General features: G+C 33.8%; 1 protein-coding gene and 1 long non-coding RNA gene across 2 annotated transcripts in view; one reads left to right on the top strand and one right to left on the bottom strand.

Moving 5' to 3' along the window:
- Window positions 1-19156, bottom strand: part of LOC111063287 (CAD protein-like) — a 23418-nt gene extending 4262 nt beyond the window's left edge. The window contains exons 1-8 of the mRNA XM_039436651.1: window positions 19050-19156; window positions 12246-12494; window positions 10604-10768; window positions 8841-9002; window positions 7466-7640; window positions 5265-5380; window positions 971-1186; window positions 76-124 (exon numbers count right to left, since the gene is read on the bottom strand). Of these exons, the coding sequence (XP_039292585.1) occupies window positions 76-124; window positions 971-1186; window positions 5265-5380; window positions 7466-7640; window positions 8841-9002; window positions 10604-10768; window positions 12246-12494; window positions 19050-19055 (1138 nt within the window). The 5' untranslated portion in view covers window positions 19056-19156. The remainder of the gene's footprint in view (window positions 1-75; window positions 125-970; window positions 1187-5264; window positions 5381-7465; window positions 7641-8840; window positions 9003-10603; window positions 10769-12245; window positions 12495-19049) is intronic.
- A 111-nt stretch (window positions 19157-19267) lies between these two features.
- On the top strand, window positions 19268-20166 carry LOC120353307. Its single transcript, XR_005572288.1, has 2 exons — window positions 19268-19542; window positions 19959-20166. It is a non-coding gene; the product is annotated as an uncharacterized LOC120353307 (long non-coding RNA).
- The last annotated feature ends 689 nt before the right edge of the window (window positions 20167-20855 follow it).

Genomic DNA, 20855 nt, shown 5'->3' on the forward strand with positions numbered 1-20855 from the left:
AGAGTCCATCACAGCTCGAGGGAGGTCTGCTATAGGTCTGGGTCCCCCTGGCACCCCAAGCAAGCTCTGTTCTACCCCTTTCTTCTGCTCCCTTGTCCTCGCCAAAGCCGGGAGGTACTAGCACCTGCAAAATCAAAAAAACACATCAGAGTAATTAACACATATTATACTGTAGCAATACATCAAAAATACAAACAACATGTCATTTATCACAGACTTCTCTATATAGTGAGGTCCACGTAATATAGGTCCACGTGGAGAAAGATAGGAGAAAAACGTTGCCGATCCTCTGTCTTGTCAATGCCTTCTATAGACGGGAGCTTATACAGGTTTATTGATGTTATATTAACTGTTCATTCTCGTTTAAAATAATCAATTATATTTTCAATAATTTCATAATGAATATTCTAATGATTAGGATGAAATATTCTGTTAATTAATTATTGATTCGACATTTTTAAAAGACGGTCTGGCAACAGAGCAAAGCGAGAAAGAGATGGCGCTATCTGCTTTGTTGAATGATAGACAAGGATAGAAATACCATTGCTAATCAAACACTGCCATTATAACATGGACCTCACTATAGTGGATAGAGTGCTTGCGAAGCAGCCTAGAGATCCCGGGTTTAAACCCGCTCATTACCAAAACATATTGACCAGATCACTCCCGTGTTATCGGATGGGCACTTTAAACTATCGATCCCGGATGAAAAATAACCCTTTGACGGCTTAAATGATATATCAATCAATCATCTTCTTTATTCAGACATACATCATAAAATGTACATGAATGCGTCAAATATATTGAGGCGAGGTGGAACTTGCGTCAGGGACTCGGTTACTAATGTCATTTTTAATCTAGAATCCGAAACATGTCGTGACAAAATAATTTAAAAAGGTACTCAGATTTATATTTCTATTTATTAAAAGTAGCCCTAAAGAAAAAAGAGAAAAATTCTCATTTTTGTTACCTTTCCTTCGATGTAGGCCACCTCTCCGCGCAACACCACACGATGCAACATGCCTCTAACTCGGGTGCCGGCAAACGGAGTCCACGCGCACTTGGAGTGAGGCATGCGTTGTGGAATGCGCCACTCTGTGTCCAGGTCCACTTCAATGTAGGTGTTCGGCTGCTCGGGCAAGTTGAATATGCGTCGAGGGTTGTGGTGCAACTTGTTTACTAGGTCCTGACACAGAAAACAAAAGTGTAAAATAACCTAGTATAAGTATGTTTAGAATAGAATAAAATATGTTAATTCACCAATAAATAAATTTCAATGTACATTAGGGGCCGGTTTCCGAGCTCGGGATTTGGCTAAGTCCTAGACTTTAAACAGCTGGAGTCAGAAATTTGGCTTCCCGAAACGGGGCGTAGTCGCAGTCATTGTCATAGTCACGTTTGAATTAAATTTCAAAAAACTAGAAAATTAAATATAAAATAGAATAAAGAGAAAATAGTTGCAAATTGAAAATTTGTTCTTCATTATATAATGGGTTCTCTGTTAAGTTTAAGCTTTTTTACTTGTGTTTTAAAACGGACTTGATAATATTTCTCACACTAACAGCAGCTTATTGAATGCCTTGATTGACAATATTCTATAATGGCCTTGAAGTTTTTTTTAGCCTGTTAAAAGGAGCATTCAGATGACAATATGCTTGTCTGGTGAAATGCCTGTGTATCTCAGACCTACATTCAAGAACATCCAATTCGTCCCTGACCCTGACCAGGAGTTGCATGACGTACAGCTGAACACAGTCATAATCTACATCGAGTCAAATATAGACGACAATGAGCGAGGTAGTCAGCATTGGCCATAAGCTTAATAGATATATATTTGTAGCAGGTAATAATGTGTCATTGTAATCTAACATCAGTTCTTAGGCTTAGGTGTGCATCTTTTATGTAAAGCGTTAGTAAAACGTCTAACAACCAAAATAGAATTGTATCAGTTTTTTGTCAATATTATCTTTAAACTACATGATGGACGGGTTTGATTCGGATCATTCAATTGCTGTCCTGTATAATTGTGCAAGATGCACTTGGCCAAAGTGAATAATATTTATTACAAGTTACGATTAGAATAATAATAGTTTATGGTATGGTTTCTTAGAAGTTATGTGAGCCTGAGGTTTTAATAGCCCAGCAAATGTTTCAAGTGGATAAGCTAATAGCATTCACGGGAATGGACAGTGGTTATAGAAGGTGTTTCTCAAAATTTGCGCGATTCAAATATTTTGAATGTTACTGAATTTCCTACAAAAAAATTGATTGAAAATTAAAATATCATACTATTCTAAGGGCCGTTCGTACAGTGAAACTGGATTGGATTAGCTAGTGGCTTTAACTCAAAATGAAACACATTATAAGAAACGTGACTTAATATGGATCCAATCCAGTTGAAATTGATTGATCAAGGGGTAAATCGAGCCTATCCTAATCTAGAAGATAAGAGAGTTGACTACTAACTTCAAGTGTGAGTTTCTTGTCGTGTACAGCAGTAAGCAGTAGTGGCAGCATAGTTTTCAAGGCCCGGTAGCCGGGAGGGGCGTTCTCACTGTTCTTCTCTTCTACTGTATGCGGAGCTGAAAATAAGATCAAAAATTTAGTAAATGGTAGATAGCTAGGACATAGATCGATCTTTTATTGCAACTATTTCTGAGTTGTTCAGAAGCAATACAATCGTCAAAATAATTATATTATTATTATTATGCGTCATATTCCCTTGTATGGAAATCGCTAAGTATTTACTTTGGATGCCGTACTAGATCCTTATTTCTACGATTATTCCAAAAAAATTTCATTCTAGCCGATATAGCCTCTCTTCTTTCTTGGGAAAAGACTACGTTCTCCTCTTAATTTCCACGGGGCGTATTTCCCACTTTGCAACACTCCTTCTAAATTGGTTTCTGTCAAGTATTATGTCATCATCAATTCCTGCATCAGATAAGTACTTCTGTACATTTTTAATCCAATTTCCCCCCGTCTTTTGGCTCTTCACAAAAAGTAGGATTCTCTTTGTCATTCGATCCCCCGGCAGTCTCATCAAATGTCCAAGAATTTTAATCTCCTCCTTTTGATATCAATTATATATAATTATATTATCCTTTTTATAATTATATTATTATTTGTGACGGACAAACTACAAACCAATCCTAATCTAAATTGATAAAGTTCATACCTTCACTAATCTATAAAACTTGAACCTATATTTCTAAGGTATTTAATAAGTTGTTGTTCATTTAAAAGTGAAATGTTACTTATTCTGGAAATTACTAAGCAAATTTGTTTAGCTTCTTTTATAATATAATATTAAAAGAATGTCTTGATCAGGTTTAACAAGACTAAAACATAGGATTCTTCGTTATTCACTGCCATTACGTTATTAATGAACAGATAATAGCGATTTATATTTTATTTTAATTATTTATTTATTTATTCGTGGATGTATCTATATGTATTGGTGAGATTAGTGTGATAATTGAGATAGTGATAATAAAGAGATTTATTTTAAACTGGCGGCCAGCCACCATCGTTTCGTCGAATATTTTCTAGTGACAGTGTTCTGTAACAGCTGACCTAAAAGAGCACACTAACTACTACACACCCAATTCGACACTTAGGGTCAAGTCACACGAAGGTTTCAAATGAGTCGGCAGTCAGGTATCTCTCCGACTGGCTGATTATTATCTGATTCCCGATCGCCCAGCCAATCGGAGAGTTTCCTGCCATGCCGACTCGTCTGAAAACGCCTAAAAAGCGCTTCGTGTGGCTTCGTCTAAAGACCAGCACTAATGTAGGATTCAAATTCAAATTTATTTATTTATTCAAGTAAGTTACAATACATTCTGGTTTATACAAGAATCTACAATAAATTACAGTACAACAGCTAATTATGCAACAATTTACAAAATTACAATGAAGATTGAATGCAACATTAGAATATTGATAATATAGTATGTAATGTAACTACATAAATCAGCGGTGTTTCAGCAATGAATAAATGATAATTTCAATGAATAAATATACACCCCACTATAAATTATATGAGTTGGGGTATAACTAATTAGTTGCTTATTGCGTGTTATATTACTATTTACAAACTTCATTCACTGATATGAGATAAGGTTTTTATAATAAAATAAGTAAAAATTTATAATACAAACAAAATTATGAATTAGTAGATAAATATTATGTTCTATTAAGGATAATAATAAGAAAGGTTATTTTTAGAAAAATGAAAAACGTAAAGAGAAGAACGAAGAATAAATAGTTTCAATATTTACAGTCTAACTAAATTTTCACAATTTTCCACTCCAATATCAACCAACCAGGAAAATAAACTTTCTTGAACCTGTGTCTATTGAATTCTTCCCTAATGTAACTTGGTATTCAATTGTAATTTTGGTCCCAAATATAGTAGTTTCTTTGCCCAAATGTAGTGTTCATCCTTGGTACTATTGAATGCGTGTATCTCAGACCTACATTCAAGAACATCCAATTCGTCCCTGACCCTGACCAGGAGTTGCATGACGTACAGGCTGAACACAGTCATAACCTCCATCGAGACAAATATATTGGACGAAAATGAGCGAGGTAGTCAGCATTGGCCATAAGCCTTTAATAGATATATATTTGTAGCAGGTAATAATGTGTCATTGTAATCTAACATCAGTTCTTAGGCTTAGGTGTGCATCTTTTATGTAAAGCGTTAGTAAAACGTCTAACAAACAAAAATAGAATTGTATCAGTTTTTGTCAATATTATCTTTAAACTACATGATGGACGGGTTTGATTCGGGATCATTCAATTGCTGTCCTGTATAATTGTGCAAGATGCACTTGGCCAAAGTGAATAATATTTATTACAAGTTACGATTAGAATAATAATAGTTTATGGTATGGTTTCTTAGAAGTTATGTGAGCCTGAGGTTTTAATAGCCCAGCAAATGTTTCAAGTGGATAAGCTAATAGCATTCACGGGAATGGACAGTGGTTATAGAAGGTGTTTCTCAAAATTTGCGCGATTCAAATATTTTGAATGTTACTGAATTTCCTACAAAAAAATTGATTGAAAATTAAAATATCATACTATTCTAAGGGCCGTTCGTACAGTGAAACTGGATTGGATTAGCTAGTGGCTTTAACTCAAAATGAACCACATTATAAGAAACGTGACTTATATGGATCCAATCCAGTTGAAATTGATTGATCAAGGGGTAAATCGAGCCTATCCTAATCTAGAAGATAAGAGAGTTGACTACTAACTTCAAGTGTGAGTTTCTTGTCGTGTACAGCAGTAAGCAGTAGTGGCAGCATAGTTTCAAGGCCCGGGTAGCCGGGAGGGGCGTTCTCACTGTTCTTCTCTTCTACTGTATGCGGAGCTGAAAATAAGATCAAAATATTTAGTAAATGGTAGATAGCTAGACACATAGATCGATCATTTTATTGCAACTATTTCTGAGTTGTTCAGAAGCAATACAATCGTCAAAATAATTATATTATTATTATTATTATGCGTCATATTCCCTTGTATGGAAATCGCTAAGTATTTACTTTGGATGCCGTACTAGATCCTTATTTCTACGATTATTCCAAAAAAATTTCATTCTAGCCGATATAGCCTCTCTTCTTTCTTGGGAAAAGACTACGTTTCTCCTCTTAATTTCCACGGGGCGTATTTCCCACTTTGCAACACTCCTTCTAAATTGGTTTCTGTCAAGTATTATGTCATCATCAATTCCTGCATCAGATAAGTACTTCTGTACATTTTTAATCCAATTTCCCCCCGTCTTTTGGCTCTTCACAAAAAGTAGGATTCTCTTTGTCATTCGATCCCCCGGCAGTCTCATCAAATGTCCAAAGAATTTTAATCTCCTCCTTTTGATATCAAATTATATATAATTATATTATCCTTTTTATAATTATATTATTATTTGTGACGGACAAACTACAAAACCAATCCTAATCTAAATTGAATAAAGTTCATACCTTCACTAATCTATAAAACTTGAACCTATATTTCTAAGGTATTTAATAAGTTGTTGTTCATTTAAAAGTGAAATGTTACTTATTCTGGAAATTACTAAGCAAATTTGTTTAGCTTCTTTTATAATATAATATTAAAAGAATGTCTTGATCAGGTTTAACAAGACTAAAACATAGGATTCTTCGTTATTCACTGCCATTACGTTATTAATGAACAGATAATAGCGATTTATATTTTATTTTAATTATTTATTTATTCGTGGATGTATCTATATGTATTGGTGAGATTAGTGTGATAATTGAGATAGTGATAATAAAGAGATTTATTTTAAACTGGCGGCCAGCCACCATCGTTTCGTCGAATATTTTCTAGTGAACAGTGTTCTGTAACAGCTGACCTAAAAGAGCACACTAACTACTACACACCCAATTCGACACTTAGGGTCAAGTCACACGAAGGGTTTTCAAATGAGTCGGCAGTCAGGTATCTCTCCGACTGGCTGATTATTATCTGATTCCCGATCGCCCAGCCAATCGGAGAGTTTCCTGCCATGCCGACTCGTCTGAAAACGCCTAAAAAAGCGCTTCGTGTGGCTTCGTCTAAAGACCAGCCACTAATGTTAGGATTCAAATTCAAATTTATTTATTTATTCAAGTAAGTTACAATACATTCTGGTTTATACAAGAATCTACAATAAATTACAGTACAACAGCTAATTATGCAACAAATTTACAAAATTACAATGAAGATTGAATGCAACATTAGAATATTGATAATATAGTATTGTAATGTAACTACATAAATCAGCGGTGTTTCAGCAATGAATAAATGATAATTTCAATGAATAAATATACACCCCACTATAAATATATGAGTTGGGGTATAACTAATTAGTTGCTTATTGCGTGTTATAATTACTATTTACAAACTTCATTCACTGATATGAGATTAAGGTTTTTATAATAAAATAAGTAAAAATTTATAATACAAACAAAATTATGAAATTAGTAGATAAATATTAAGGATAATAATAAGAAAGGTTATTTTTAGAAAAATGGAAAACAGTAAAGAGAAGAACGAAGAATAAATAGTTTCAATATTTACAGTCTAACTAAATTTTCCACTCCAATATCAACCAACCAGGAAAATAAACTTTTCTTGAACCTGTGTCTATTGAATTCTTCCCTAATGTAACTTGGTATTCAATTGTAAATTTTTGGTCCCAAATATATGTAGTTTCTTTGCCCAAATGTAGTGTTCATCCTTGGTACTATTGAATGCGTGTTTCTCTGCCTTGTTTGATGGTTATGATCTGCCAGTCTTATGTGTTCGTTGTTTCTCCTCATTCGCGTGATGATAGCCTGGATGTAGAGGATAACATCCTGACAAGGATAGCAACACCAATGTTAATTAAATACTTCCAATGATTGTACAGGACGATAGAAAAAACATAATAAATGTGGTTTGCATTAGTGGTTACCATGATCGGTGGCAAAGCAGTCGATAATGTCGAGGTTGTCCCAGAGCGCTTGCTGGTCCTCTCTGGTGCCGATCACCGGCCTCACCTGCGCCTTGCTTGCTCCCAGGCTAGCTGCCACCTCCACGTCGGTCAAAAACAAATGATGCGGGCATACCTCGCATGTCACCGGTAAACCCTGTCCAACACATGAAATAACAATAACGCTAAAATATATAACAAAAATACAGATTTATGACAAAATATAGATCCTAAACAATCACCAAAAAATAACAATTGAGGCTCAACTCACACTACCTTGACTCATATCGTACGACTCCAGTCTCTCGACCTTACGACTTTGCTCATTGCCACTACTTCAGGTCCATGCTTCTCCATTTCTGACCTCACATTATTAAAAATATGAGATCCAATTCGTCACTTCTGCGCATGTAACACATTTATAAAATTGTAACAAATAATAATTATTATGAATATATTGTCTTATCTAATTCTTATTTATTGTCTCATCTAAAATGATAGAACATCACTTTCATAAAACCTCATTTACATTAAAAATGCACGGTACTACGCAACTCAAGTCGAGGCTCGATCAACATGTCGAGTCGACGCTCGACTCAGTATCACAGTCGTGAGGTCGCGGCGACTACAGTCGACTGGTCTGTGTCAGCCTTTGAAAACACATGCTCCGTCGAGAAGAGACTAGAGTCGCGTAAGTGTGAGTTCGGCCTAACACTACAGTAGACTAGATGAGTTTTTAATTTTTAATATATTAAGAAGAGCAACTTAGAACAAAAAATTATTTTAAGCATGCCCCTAAAATTATGTCTTGTTGGATGGATGTCCGTATTCATTGAGAGAGTGCTATGAGATTTTCTCCGGTTCTCATTGAGTTGAATGTTTGTTGAGGTTTTGACATTGATAATCATTAATTTCATATTATGATGAGAGCTGCACTTTGTAGAACCAAAACCTTTTTCCCCTCATGAAGGGTAAAAGTAAATTCTTGTTGGTGGGGAGTCCCTTACGGGAAGGTCCCATCTCGCCTGAATATATAATTTAAGCCGTCAATAGGCCTTACTACTGTCATACTTCAGCCGGGACTAACAGTTTAACGTGCCCATCCGATAACACGGGAGTGACCTGGTTAAAAAAAAATTGGTAATGAGAGGGTTTGAACCCGGGATCTCTAGGCTGTCACTCTATCCACTAGAAGACCACGGATCACTCCCTCATGAAGGGAAAACCATTTGACATGACGTACACCGTTGGAGCTATGCTCATTCAATGCGGTATAATGCAACGAAATAATAATTATGTAAAATTAATTAAATCTCTAATATTGAAACTGAATAAACTATGAATAGTGATTGAGTACCTTTTCCTTAGCGGCACGTATAATCTGTATCTCCTCCTTGCGAGCAACGTGGCAGACGTGTATTGGCCGGTTGTGCAGTGTTGCCAATAGCAGCACAGCGGCCGTAGTCTGGCCCTCGGCATGCACGCATAGGGGCCACTTCTTCGGCCAACTGTCAAAGTGCTGCAAACAAAATTAAATTAAACATTACTATGATAAAAGTGAATAAAAATTGTAAAATAGGGTGAATTGATAGGAAAATGAATAAATATGGTGTATTAAACAAAGAAACCCCATACAGGCTAGGCCTCTGGGCTTTTTTTATTCATTCATATAAAAAAACCTTATCATTATGTTAAATCATTATATTACTGTACATTTCTATGTTTCGATGATAAGAAACAGATTTTCCTGTTATTGTACTGTTTTTTGGAAGAATAAAATCTTTTTTCATTTCATTTCAAATTTATTCTATTATTATGAGACATTTTTCTTAAACTTTTATCCGTTGATGAACAAATAAATTCACTTTTAATAAATAATCAATAAATATCCAATGAAAGCTATATGAATAGAACTAAGAAGATCTGCTGCTGAAAATATTGACTGAAAAACTAACTAAATAGCAGAAGGAAATTTGTTGAATGAAACCATAGAGAAACGATAGCATAAGTAGATATCCCATGGTATTGGGCGTTTATGTCGCAACTTTTACTGTTATCCCAAGCCGATAGTTCACGTAGTTCTTTCCCATGCAGCTGTGTGATGCTGGTAGTCTCTCAAATTGTGCTGTTCATACACTCTCACCCCAACAAAACAGTACAAATTGACAATAATCGACAGTAATCGGCTTAACAGTAAAAGTTGCGACATAGATTCCCTATACCATGGGATATCTACTTACACTATTGTTTCTCTATGATGAAACTGTCCTAAAAACAATTCATGTTTTACAGTAGCTATTGTGAATGGTATAGGCGGAATGGAGTAATCAACAGTTATAGTGAGGTCCATGTTATACTGTCAAGGAAAAAAGATTAGAGAATAGAGTTGCCGATTATCTGCCTTGTCACTGTCTTTGATAGAGGATTGCTGATACCGGCATATCTAGAAGTTCTATCAACAGTAGAGCTCACGCAGTATTCTCATCCACAAGTACCACTATAGACCTTATGGAAATACAGAAATAGACTGGCTTCTCCACACATCTGTGTAATCAATTGTCAGCTGATTTATGATGAATAATTCTATAGTCTGATTTTTACTCTAATATTGGCGTATGAAGGAGGCTCCTTTTTCCTTTTATATTATCCTTGAAATGCAAAATTTCCAAAAACCTTGTATATACGTCAACGCGCAATTAAAAAAGGAACATATCTGTCAAATTTCATGAAAATCTATTACCGCATTTCGCTGTAAATGCGCAACATATAAACATTTAAACATTCAAGCATTTAAACATTTAAACATTAAGAGAAATGCCAAACCGTCGACTTGGATCTTTGACCTCACTTCGCTCGGTCAATTAACTGTTTAAAATAATCAATTATATTTTATTCCTCAAGAAAAAATATTTTTCAATGATTAAATCATGAATTTCCATAATTGAGATAAATTACTTTATTAATTAGGTACTCATATGTGTACATTGTTAAAAAACGATGTAGCAACGTTGCAGAGCTAGAAAAGGATAGAGCTATTTGCTATGCCGAATGATAGACAATGATAGCAACCCCAATGTTAATCAAATAAGTCATTTTAACGTGGACCTGACTATAGGTTACCTTGATCCATTCGGTGAGGTCTTTGAGACGGAGCGTGTTGAATGTCTCGTTGAGATACATTTTGAGGCCGGCCGCCTTGGGAGCCAGCTCAGGAATGCTGGCATAATTGTCCGAAGTGGCCCCGAAATAGATGGCGTAGTCACACCTCGCTCCGGCCGCTGCTTTCTACAATTACATAAAAATTGGATCAAAATACATAAAGATTGGATCATTTTGGGATACAATAATCAATAAATTGATATATTTTAATTGACAATAATATACTATTATTTCAGGTATTACATTTTGAAATATTCTACAGATATATAATATACAGTGGGGAAAGCAATTAGCTCTGTGATCTTGCTAATAAGCTATTGATCGGTTAAGTTAACCTATTTTAATCTATTTTGGACTATGTGTAACCTTATCTAAATTTGGGAGAGGAATAGCACAAGGTTACCTTATTTTTTCTCTCCCTATCATTTTGAAGATGCACTTAAGAATAAAGAATAATGAATAAAAGTTAAGATTCATGCGCCTGAAGTAAGTAAGAGAGATGCAAATCTGAAGTAAGAGTAATGGACCACTTGATGAGCCAACTTCTCGAACTATAACTTTGCTCCTCTAAATATCGATTTTAAAAACAGATTATTGAAAAACGACCTAGGAACATTGCAGAGGTAGAAAAGGATAGAACTATTTGCTTCGTAGAATGATAGACAAGGATAGCAACAACAAATACTACCATTATAACGTGGACGTCACTATAGTACTTGTAACAATGAATGATGGAATGAATAACGTAGACTTAACTATGTACCTAAACAGAGCTGCGGGGTACAACTTGTCTACCAAACTATTTTTCCCTCTAAACCTTTTTCGAAGCATTCTATTGCTTGGACTACATCTATTGCTTGGACTATAGCCAGTTAACAGAGATGTGAAAAAAATTCCCGTACCTCGACAAAATTCCCATATATTTGTCAATATGGTAAATTATCAACGGAGTACATCCGATAAGCAGTTTCACTTACTTGCTGACGTTTCGTCATTATCTCAAATGAAGTCTTCTGATGCTACACTGACTTCAGCCTGTGTTTTGAAGTTCTTCCTCGTGATTGAAGGGTCCAGGTCCCTTCGAATTTGTCAATGGCATCCCACGTATTTGTCAATATATTTCAACTCTCTCCTTTGAAAGGTAGCTAGTTAACGGAAATGTGAAAAAACTCCCATATCTCGACAATATTCCCGTATATTTCCCGCACAAACTCCCGGTTTTCCCGCCCCGTGGAGACCCTATAAATGCACAACCCCATTTTATATTTATTCCATTTCAAAATCACAACATCAAATTAATGATTGAGAGAAAATCAACAGGATAAACCCAAAACTGTCCCTCTCCCTAATTTTGATAAAAATAGTCTAAATGAGGTTATGTGTTACTCCTTAAAATAATCACAAAAATTTCAAGTCAAAGTGCCGGTTGCACAAAAGCCGCTTAAATTCATCCGTGATTAATTTCACGAGAACCAATCAGAGAAGCCGTGTTTTCTAAAAGACCTTCTCCGATTGGTTCTTGGTTCAAGGTTAAAATTTAACCGGGTTTAGTGCGACCGGGCCCAAGTATACATTACACTTGTTCCAAGATGCACATTGTTACCTGTTTAACTAGGGCAAGCGTGCTGGCATCAGTGCAGGCGGGCGCCGTGTTGGGCATGGCACAAATGCAGGTGACCCCACCGGCCAGGGCAGCCGCCGTACAAGTGCTGTAGTCCTCCTTGTGCTCAGCGCCCGGCTCACGCACGTGCACGTGCACGTCGATCAGACCTGGAAGGGTGACCAGTCGCCGCGACGACAGGCAGTCCGTGTGTGTGCGCAGAGGTGGGTCCGATTTTATGCGCAGCATCGCCTGTAACAAAGAAAACAGAAATGCTAGTAAGCCAAAAGAGTTTATGGATGACAGAAATCATATGAAATTTTATTTATTTATTCCTCATAAATTACAAAAGAAATCTGTTTATTATTGGGTTTGAGGAAGAATAAAAAATAATGTTTGTAGAGCACATTAATGATTTAGATAGTAAATTATGTTATTATATTACTATTAATTCAGTATGATTATTACCAAAATAAAATACGTAACAAAATCAATAAACTATACAGTATACACGGCAATAATGAAATTATTTTTAAAAAACCATTAGGAACTACAGATGGAAACAAATTGGAAGTTGCATTTGTTCAATTTTCATCTAGCTGTTTACACTGTTGTCAATATTTGCAGTAGCAGAAGTCTTCGGGGTGATTTACAGCATTTGATTGAGGTTTTTCGTTTAATTATAATATTACTCATTAGGAACTACTTTCTCAAAAGAGCAAGCTCGAGCTTGGGAAAGGAGCCAGCCGATCTTCGGCAAGCTAATAGCAACTAAAAATCAGAGAGTAAAATTTTCTATCCTTGCCTTTCATTACAGAAATCATTCAGCTCTATCTTTTTTTTAACTCAGCACTTCAGCTGAATTGTTTGCAAGGTATGTAGAAATATAATGAACTACTGAAATATTTTATCTCAATTATATATTTTCTTGAAGAGTAAAATGACGACTCAATAACAGCTATCTACTATAGACGGCGGTGGAAAAAGAAGAATTGGCGACTATGCCATCCTATTTTCACTTACTTAAATCGTGTATCTCACCATAGACTAGCTATTGCTACCATGTTGCCAAATTCAATTCAATTAAATTTTTATTTTTACACACACATACAAGTTTGATACAGAGATTAACAAAAAGAATACATGCAAGCAACAACAGTACACATAACAACAAAATAAAAAGAAAGTGGTGAAAAAAAAAAGAGTGGAAGATTGAAGGGGTTTTCCAATTATGGATATTTATTTATTTATTTATCACATTGTGTACACATACTTAACATGAGGAAAGGCACAACAGGCTCATGCCCAAAACTGTCCCATTTCCAAATTTATACTATATACTGTACAAATCGAAAAGTTGGTTATGTCACTCTTACCACGGAATAAGCATAAACAGAATTATGACGGCTAGTTCTCAAGATTCTCGATAGAGCGCGCTTGTGTTCAGATTTTGATCACATAATATTATGATACAGGCGCAGGCAGTTGGCACACTCCCACCACCTTAGCACTAACACATACTCAGGCGCGTTAGTGGTCTTTCGCGTACAATCATCGCATGCTTGGATGCTTGCCAAGACGTGCACTGTTGCCAATCTGCCCTGTTGCCAAGTCACAAGTGGCATGTTTTTAATTTTCCAACTCGATTCTGTCCACTGGTGCGGTGTTCAATCACTATATTAGCGCGCATTCGTAGTTCAGCAGCAACAGCAGGCCTCTGCTCCCGGCATCCTTCAGTCTCCCTTCTCGGCTTTAGGGGTTGAATTTTCCGGCGCTCTCTAAAAGTTGTTGAGTAGTTATTTTTAAATACTGAATAATTTATAAATAAAAATATTTATTATAAATATTTTAAAAGTACTGTAGTTATTTTTAATGAGAATTTTGTTATGAAAATACTTGAATTCTGAATAAGATTATGAAAATTTTTAAATTTAAATCAAATAATTATATTTTAAATTCAATTGAAAGTTATTCTAGTTATTATAGCTTAGTCATTGATTTTCAAAGATTTATTAACTTTAATTATGTAGGCTTCCCAGAATTTGAACATACCTACTTTGAATAATTATTATAGTAACTAGTTTAATTAAAATAAAATAGAAAATCATGTCGGGAAATAGATGCGCATTTAGGAAATGTTCCAACAGTCGTGCAAAAGTTAAAGGATTGAAAATGTTCTCCTTTCCCCGGGATACTGACACAGCAAAGATCTGGGTGAACAACTCAGGTGAGTTTCATTTTTATTCATTATTTATTAATCAATTCAATGTAGAATATAGCCTAGATATTGTACAATATTCATGAATAGTACTTCATTTTTCAAAGTTGAAAGAAAATTTTCAACTTTTGGATAAGGAGATAACATACATTTCACAAGTTTCTTATTTTTTCAGACGTTTTCCTTATAGATTTTTAATAAAAGCATCGTTGGCACAAACATGTTGAAATGCGGTATTGTACTTGAAAGATTTACTTATCCCTGTTGCATGAAATAAGATAAAATGACAGTTGAATGCTATATACTGAATTGGGTGGCATCAATTTGTAAAAGATAGGCAACATCAAAGTTCTAGTGTTAAGAATTCATTTAATACAGAATAGGTAGTTTGCAAATAGGTATTTTAGTTTGCAAATTTGACCATTTTCTCTCTTACTCAAAATATTTTTTATCGAATTTATTGATAAGAATCTTGCTAAAAAATGTTATCTACTATGTGATAAAAACAAATAATAAGCTTCATCCAACAAAATAATTTCAATAGATATAACAACAAAATGGTGGTATAATATTCATTCATACATTCATATTAGGTTTTTCTTCATGACAAAGAACTGTCTCTAGGCGAATAAAATATATTTGAGATGGAATTCATTATTACTAATAATTAATCTTGTAACAAATATACCGAAGCAACTTGAATCACAGCTACTCAAAGTACTATATAGAAGGAGGCAGTAAAGGAAAATTAGCAACCATGCGGTCATTTTTATCAACGATTATCAACGCTTTTTCAGATACAAACGTTCTTTATTCTTAAAATAAATTTTGTTTATTTTTTAAGGTCATAAACTCTCAATTGCAAAAAAAAAGATAGAAGATGACTGATTGAGGTACAAGGTACAAAACTAAGCTCCTTTTATAGGATGCATTAACAGAGATTACTTTTTGAAATTCGTTCAAAACAAAAGTATCCTAAAAGTAACATATCAAGAATACTTTGCCGAATCTTGTTTTACACAGTCTTGAAAATGGCCTCAGTTGATATAACTACTCCATTCATAAATTATTAATATACACACATTCACGGCTTGATTGAACAATCGCCGATCGGAAAGGAAGTCGGGGAAAATCCAATAATAATAATATTATTGACAGGATAAAGATTTTAGTTGAATTGCAACAATTAATTAATGGTTATGGAGTAATTAATTTACTCCCTGGTTGTATGACTATAATGATAATTGTAATGTGCTTACAATTATTGCTGAAAGTAATTGAATAATTCAGTAAAGAATAACTCCCTCATCTTGACTGACAGTATTCTACTCGCTCTTTCGATCTTATACACTCTCTCAATGATTGAATGAAATTACCGTAATATCACAATTACGACAATGTTGTTAATTTTTCAGGTGCCTTTCCGCAAGTCTATTGTGGCTGTGACAGTGATCCGGGCCCATCCACAACCATTCACTCATCTAGTCCAGCTTCTCCTCGTTTCAACTTAACATTGGCGTCACCAATGTTTCTATGATGCATCGGACCAGCTCTAAAAAGCTCTAAACTAACAGTAAAGTAGGAAAATAATGAAAATAATAAAATCGTAATTTCTTCAATCAATTGTAACTTTCTAATGATATTGGAATCGGAAGTATTGTCGACTAGAGTGAGAAAAAGAGAAAATTCTGCACATCCTTGACTATATTTTGAAGTTCCAATTGAAGTATTTCAAAAGATGCTCAGATTTGAATAAAATTTGGTTATTAACTTAAAAAATTATTCTTAATAAGATAATAGAAATTAAAACTACAAAATATTTACATTGGAAGCACATCCCCTTTTTTCATGTCTGTATTGACCAGACCAATATGGAAAAGTGGAGTTTCATCTTGATGAGATTTTATCAGCTGCTCCATAGGCCTACTGTACATAAAAAATTTGCATTCATCACATTCCAAAAGCTCCAAGCTCTAGAAAAAATTACAATTTGATACTTTTTGATATGTGTTTCTAAATCTACATTACAATATAACAGAAAAATTGATATCCATGCAAAAGTAAGAAATGATCAATTTATTTGTGGACAATTATATTCATGACTAGATCCATGGATTATTGAAAATTGTTAATGAAAAAAAAATTATTGATAATCTCTTTTCATTTAAAATTTAAAATCTATTTTTTATATAAGATAATATTCAAGATAAGATAATAATTATTATAAATTTATTTGAACAGTTAGTAGCAATAAAACAACAATTTATTACTATTGTATAATTATTCAATCACTTGAAAAGCCTATCAAATTAATGTTATGAATATCTTTAATATCACTATATATGATAATCAGACACATGATGAAATTTTGAAATTTCAAAAGTATAAAACTCAGTTTGAATAAAAAATATTGACCTGAAAATTGAGTAATGAATAAAACTGTATTATTCCGAATAAAACTTTTATTATTAATTTTGTGCTACATCTTATTATTTGTGCTTCACCTTTAATATCTTTAGTTTTTAATGCTTAGATCATGACCATACACAAGTTACACTATAGATGGCCATGTTGGATCAAGGTCTATAAATACACTCATGTTCCTTATGGAGCGGCCATCTTATGGGGTATTTATGGCGGTCTTAATTATAACAGCCGTTGAATTTGAAAATTGGTGAACTTGAACCCCATAAAATGGCGATTTTGCAATGCATCACAGGATTGTGTCATGACCTGTATTTATAGTCTTTGGTTTGGATAAGTTGAAGCTAGCACTCTAGCTGCTTCCATCAGTAACTAAGTTCTTGACACCATAGTGAGGTTCACATTATAATGGCAGTAATAGGAGAACAAGGTTGCCTCTGTCTTGTCAATGATTTCAATGGCAGTAGCTGATACCACTTTATTGATACAATATTAACTCTTTATTCTCATTTAAAATAATAAATTATATTTCATTAAGCAAGAAATTATAATTTTCAAAAATTATTTGATGAATTTTAATAAGAATTATGGAAATTCATTATGAAATAACTGAAAAATATAATTTCTTGCTTAATAATATATATACCCTATATAAATATATATAAGTTATATTTTAATGATAGTAAATTATATTATTTTCATAATAATTATGGATATTCATTATAAAATTATTGAGAAATATAATTTTTGGCTTGATAAAATACAATTGTTTATTTTAACTACAAAAAAGAGTTAATATTGCATCAATTAACTAAATTATTGAGATTTATTATCATCTTATTGTAGTATCCCTGGTTACCTAGTAACATAATATTGATGTTGATTCAATATACAAATTGAGTTACTTCTTATCTATCATTCACACTTATTACAATAATCTAATATATTATCTAAATATATTTTATCTCAACAATAATCCAATCTTAATGAAAACCTTATTATAATCTTAATTATTAAGATGAAATATATTGTTACTATTAATTATACATTGTTTTAAGACGATCTGGCAACAGAACAAAGCGGGAAAAAGCTATCTGCTTTGTTGAATGATAGACAAGGATAACAATACTATTGATAATGAAACATTGCCGTTATAACGTGGACATCACTATAGCGCTCCAGGCGCTTTCATCAGTAACTAAGTTTCCCTCACTAGCGCTACTGATTGCACCGTCTAGAACTAAGGTTCCGATGCTGGCGCTATCTCTGATACTTGTCTAGAACTATCTCGACCCGTCAGATCTCTGGTAGTGTTTCTTTCCTCTGTGCTCTTACTTTTCAAAATACAATTTACGCTCTTCAATACTCAGATAAACGAGCAAATTTTGAATCAAATAGATACTATTAGAGTCTAGAATCGAAAAATCTAAAACAGTAACTTAATCATTATTATTCAAAAAGTCTAAATCTTGAATGAAACTAGAAATTTTTAAGCTAAAAATATCCATGTACTAGGAGAACCTTCAACCCATGAGAACGTGAAAAAGGTATCAGGAAAAGTAAGTAGACGGTAGATATGAGAGGAAGGGATGGGGGAAGAATAATTAGGGAAAGGATGGAAAAAGAAACCGATAGGACCAGTTGTGAAAAAAAATTGTTGGGCATAAGGTAGAAAAATGAATGAATGAAATTAATGAGAGAAACAATGAATAAATCAACTAATTAATGACAGAAATAATTAAATTAGCAAAACAAATACATCAAAGTTTCTCAATCAAAACTACTTAAAATTGTCACAGAAATGTTGACCCAGTTCCTCAATTTTTAACTAAGTTATTATGACAATCTCAAATCGTTCTATCTATTATGAATAATTGGATAGTTTCCAAAAGATAAAATAGAGTTTAAAGAGACAATAGAAGAATAGAACAATAGAAATCAATAGAAGATAAGACAGAGTCTCATAATGTACAGAAATCTACTCCCTGTATTTGAAAGAAATAAACAGCAATTCTTAGTGGAACAAACTATTCTAAGTAATATTTAAAAAATGTAATTAGCAGTGATTTAGTTACAAACAGCTCGGTTAGCGTAGTTTCAATTTTTCACAACAAAAAATTCCAATCCAAACTTTGATCAATTTCCTAGACCTGAAGCAACTTTACCTTCATTCAAATTCGCACTTGAAGATAAGAATATCATGAGAAGAAGATTGAAATAAGAAAGAGAAGGAGATAAGAGTAACAAACGAGGAGCATGACAGACTTGTTATCAAAAGTATTCAATTCTCTACCACTAGCTACAATATTATAATAATAATCATCACAAATTAGAGCATTCAACTGATAACAGAACTCGCTTGAAACGTACATCAACTAAATTCATTCAAGGTTCAACTTTTTTCAATGTCAGTTTACAGTTTGATGTGAATGATTATTGTATTGTGTGATTATTTGTTTTACTAGTTATTTATTTAAAATGGGAAAGAAATAACTAGTACATTTTTTTCTCTATTTGACACGACTAGTTTGTCGTGCTATTATCGAGTGTCAAAAAATTATATTGTCTTTGAATGAATAATTGAATGGTGTTCAATAGATACAATTTTTGATAACGTAGAATAATACAATTTGGTAGAATACCATCCAGTTCTATCAGGTAACCCATGCTCAGCAAGGGTATATTTTAAAACTTGACGTAATGAAATCTTGAAGAATTGAAAATAGGCCTTTAACCGTTCTCGATTAATTAAGGCTCAACTCACACCTATGCGACTCAGGTCGAGAAGAGACTCGACTGGTCTGAGTGTCACCATTTGGAAACACATGCTCTTGACTAGAGTCGAGTCTCTTATCGACCTGAGTCGCGTAAGTGTGAGTTGAGCCTAAGGCGAGCCACTAACATAACGTTTCACCAAACGGGTGACCGCAGCTGTGCAGGTTGTCGGAGAACAGTTGATGTTAATAATAGTTCTCCACGCCGACAAGTACACTTGAAAACAACTTTTCACCAACTTTTTGCGCTTCATTTATCAATGATATGTTTTTATTCAATGATTTATTTGTTTTTGTTAGGTGCCGATGTGATGTTGGGCGTTGAAATGGCTTCAACAGGAGAGGTGGCTTGCTTTGGAGAGAATCGCTACGAGGCCTACTTGAAAGCAATGCTTAGTACAGGATTCCACATCCCCCAGAAGGCCATACTGCTTTCAATCGGCAGTTTCAAGATCAGTAATTGTATAATTCGTTCATAAAAAATGAATAAACATTATTTCTCAACTCACATGTTCTTCCTAACCAAGAAAACATTTCCGATCGATACTTTTGAAAATGGACGGTTGAGGTTTAAGAGTACTCCAGTCAGTAAGTGAACAAAATTGCTTTATTTAGGACTGCACGTCGTTATAAATACATCAACTCCGTGCATTATTTGTCGATAGTATAAATTTTTCCACAAAACTGAGTGATGAAAAAATAAATAATATTATTGATGCATGAGTGATTCATAGGAATAAGTTGCTAATAGTTTGTATTTGAGTCGCGTAAGTGTGAGTTGAGCCTAAGAATCTTTATGAAAAATTTCTAGTTACTTAATCCAGTAGTTCAGACGTGATGATGCGTCAAACATAATTTTCCTACCCCGTACGTGTAAAAGCCAGTTCTTTCCTTTATTATACTATAGATTAGTGCATAATATGCTTCATCTCTTGAGCCATTTTCAAATGAGAGCCATTTCATTTGAAAATGGTTCTATTAAGTTGAAACTCGTAATAAAATATAAAAGGGTACCGTACTGTGCTGGATGATAATTATTTTATTTCAAATCATGAATTTGACTTCAGGTAGCAAAAATACTCAGTTTAGCTACTGCCTTGTATAGATTGCAGTAAGTTGAGGATCTTTTGACGTTATTTAAAAAGATTATTTATAGTACCTAACATGTATTTTTTGTGCAATAAACGATTTGATTGA

Source organism: Nilaparvata lugens, chromosome 10 (genome assembly GCF_014356525.2).
Source record: "Nilaparvata lugens isolate BPH chromosome 10, ASM1435652v1, whole genome shotgun sequence".
In the NCBI taxonomy this organism is placed as follows: Eukaryota; Metazoa; Arthropoda; class Insecta; order Hemiptera; family Delphacidae; genus Nilaparvata; species Nilaparvata lugens.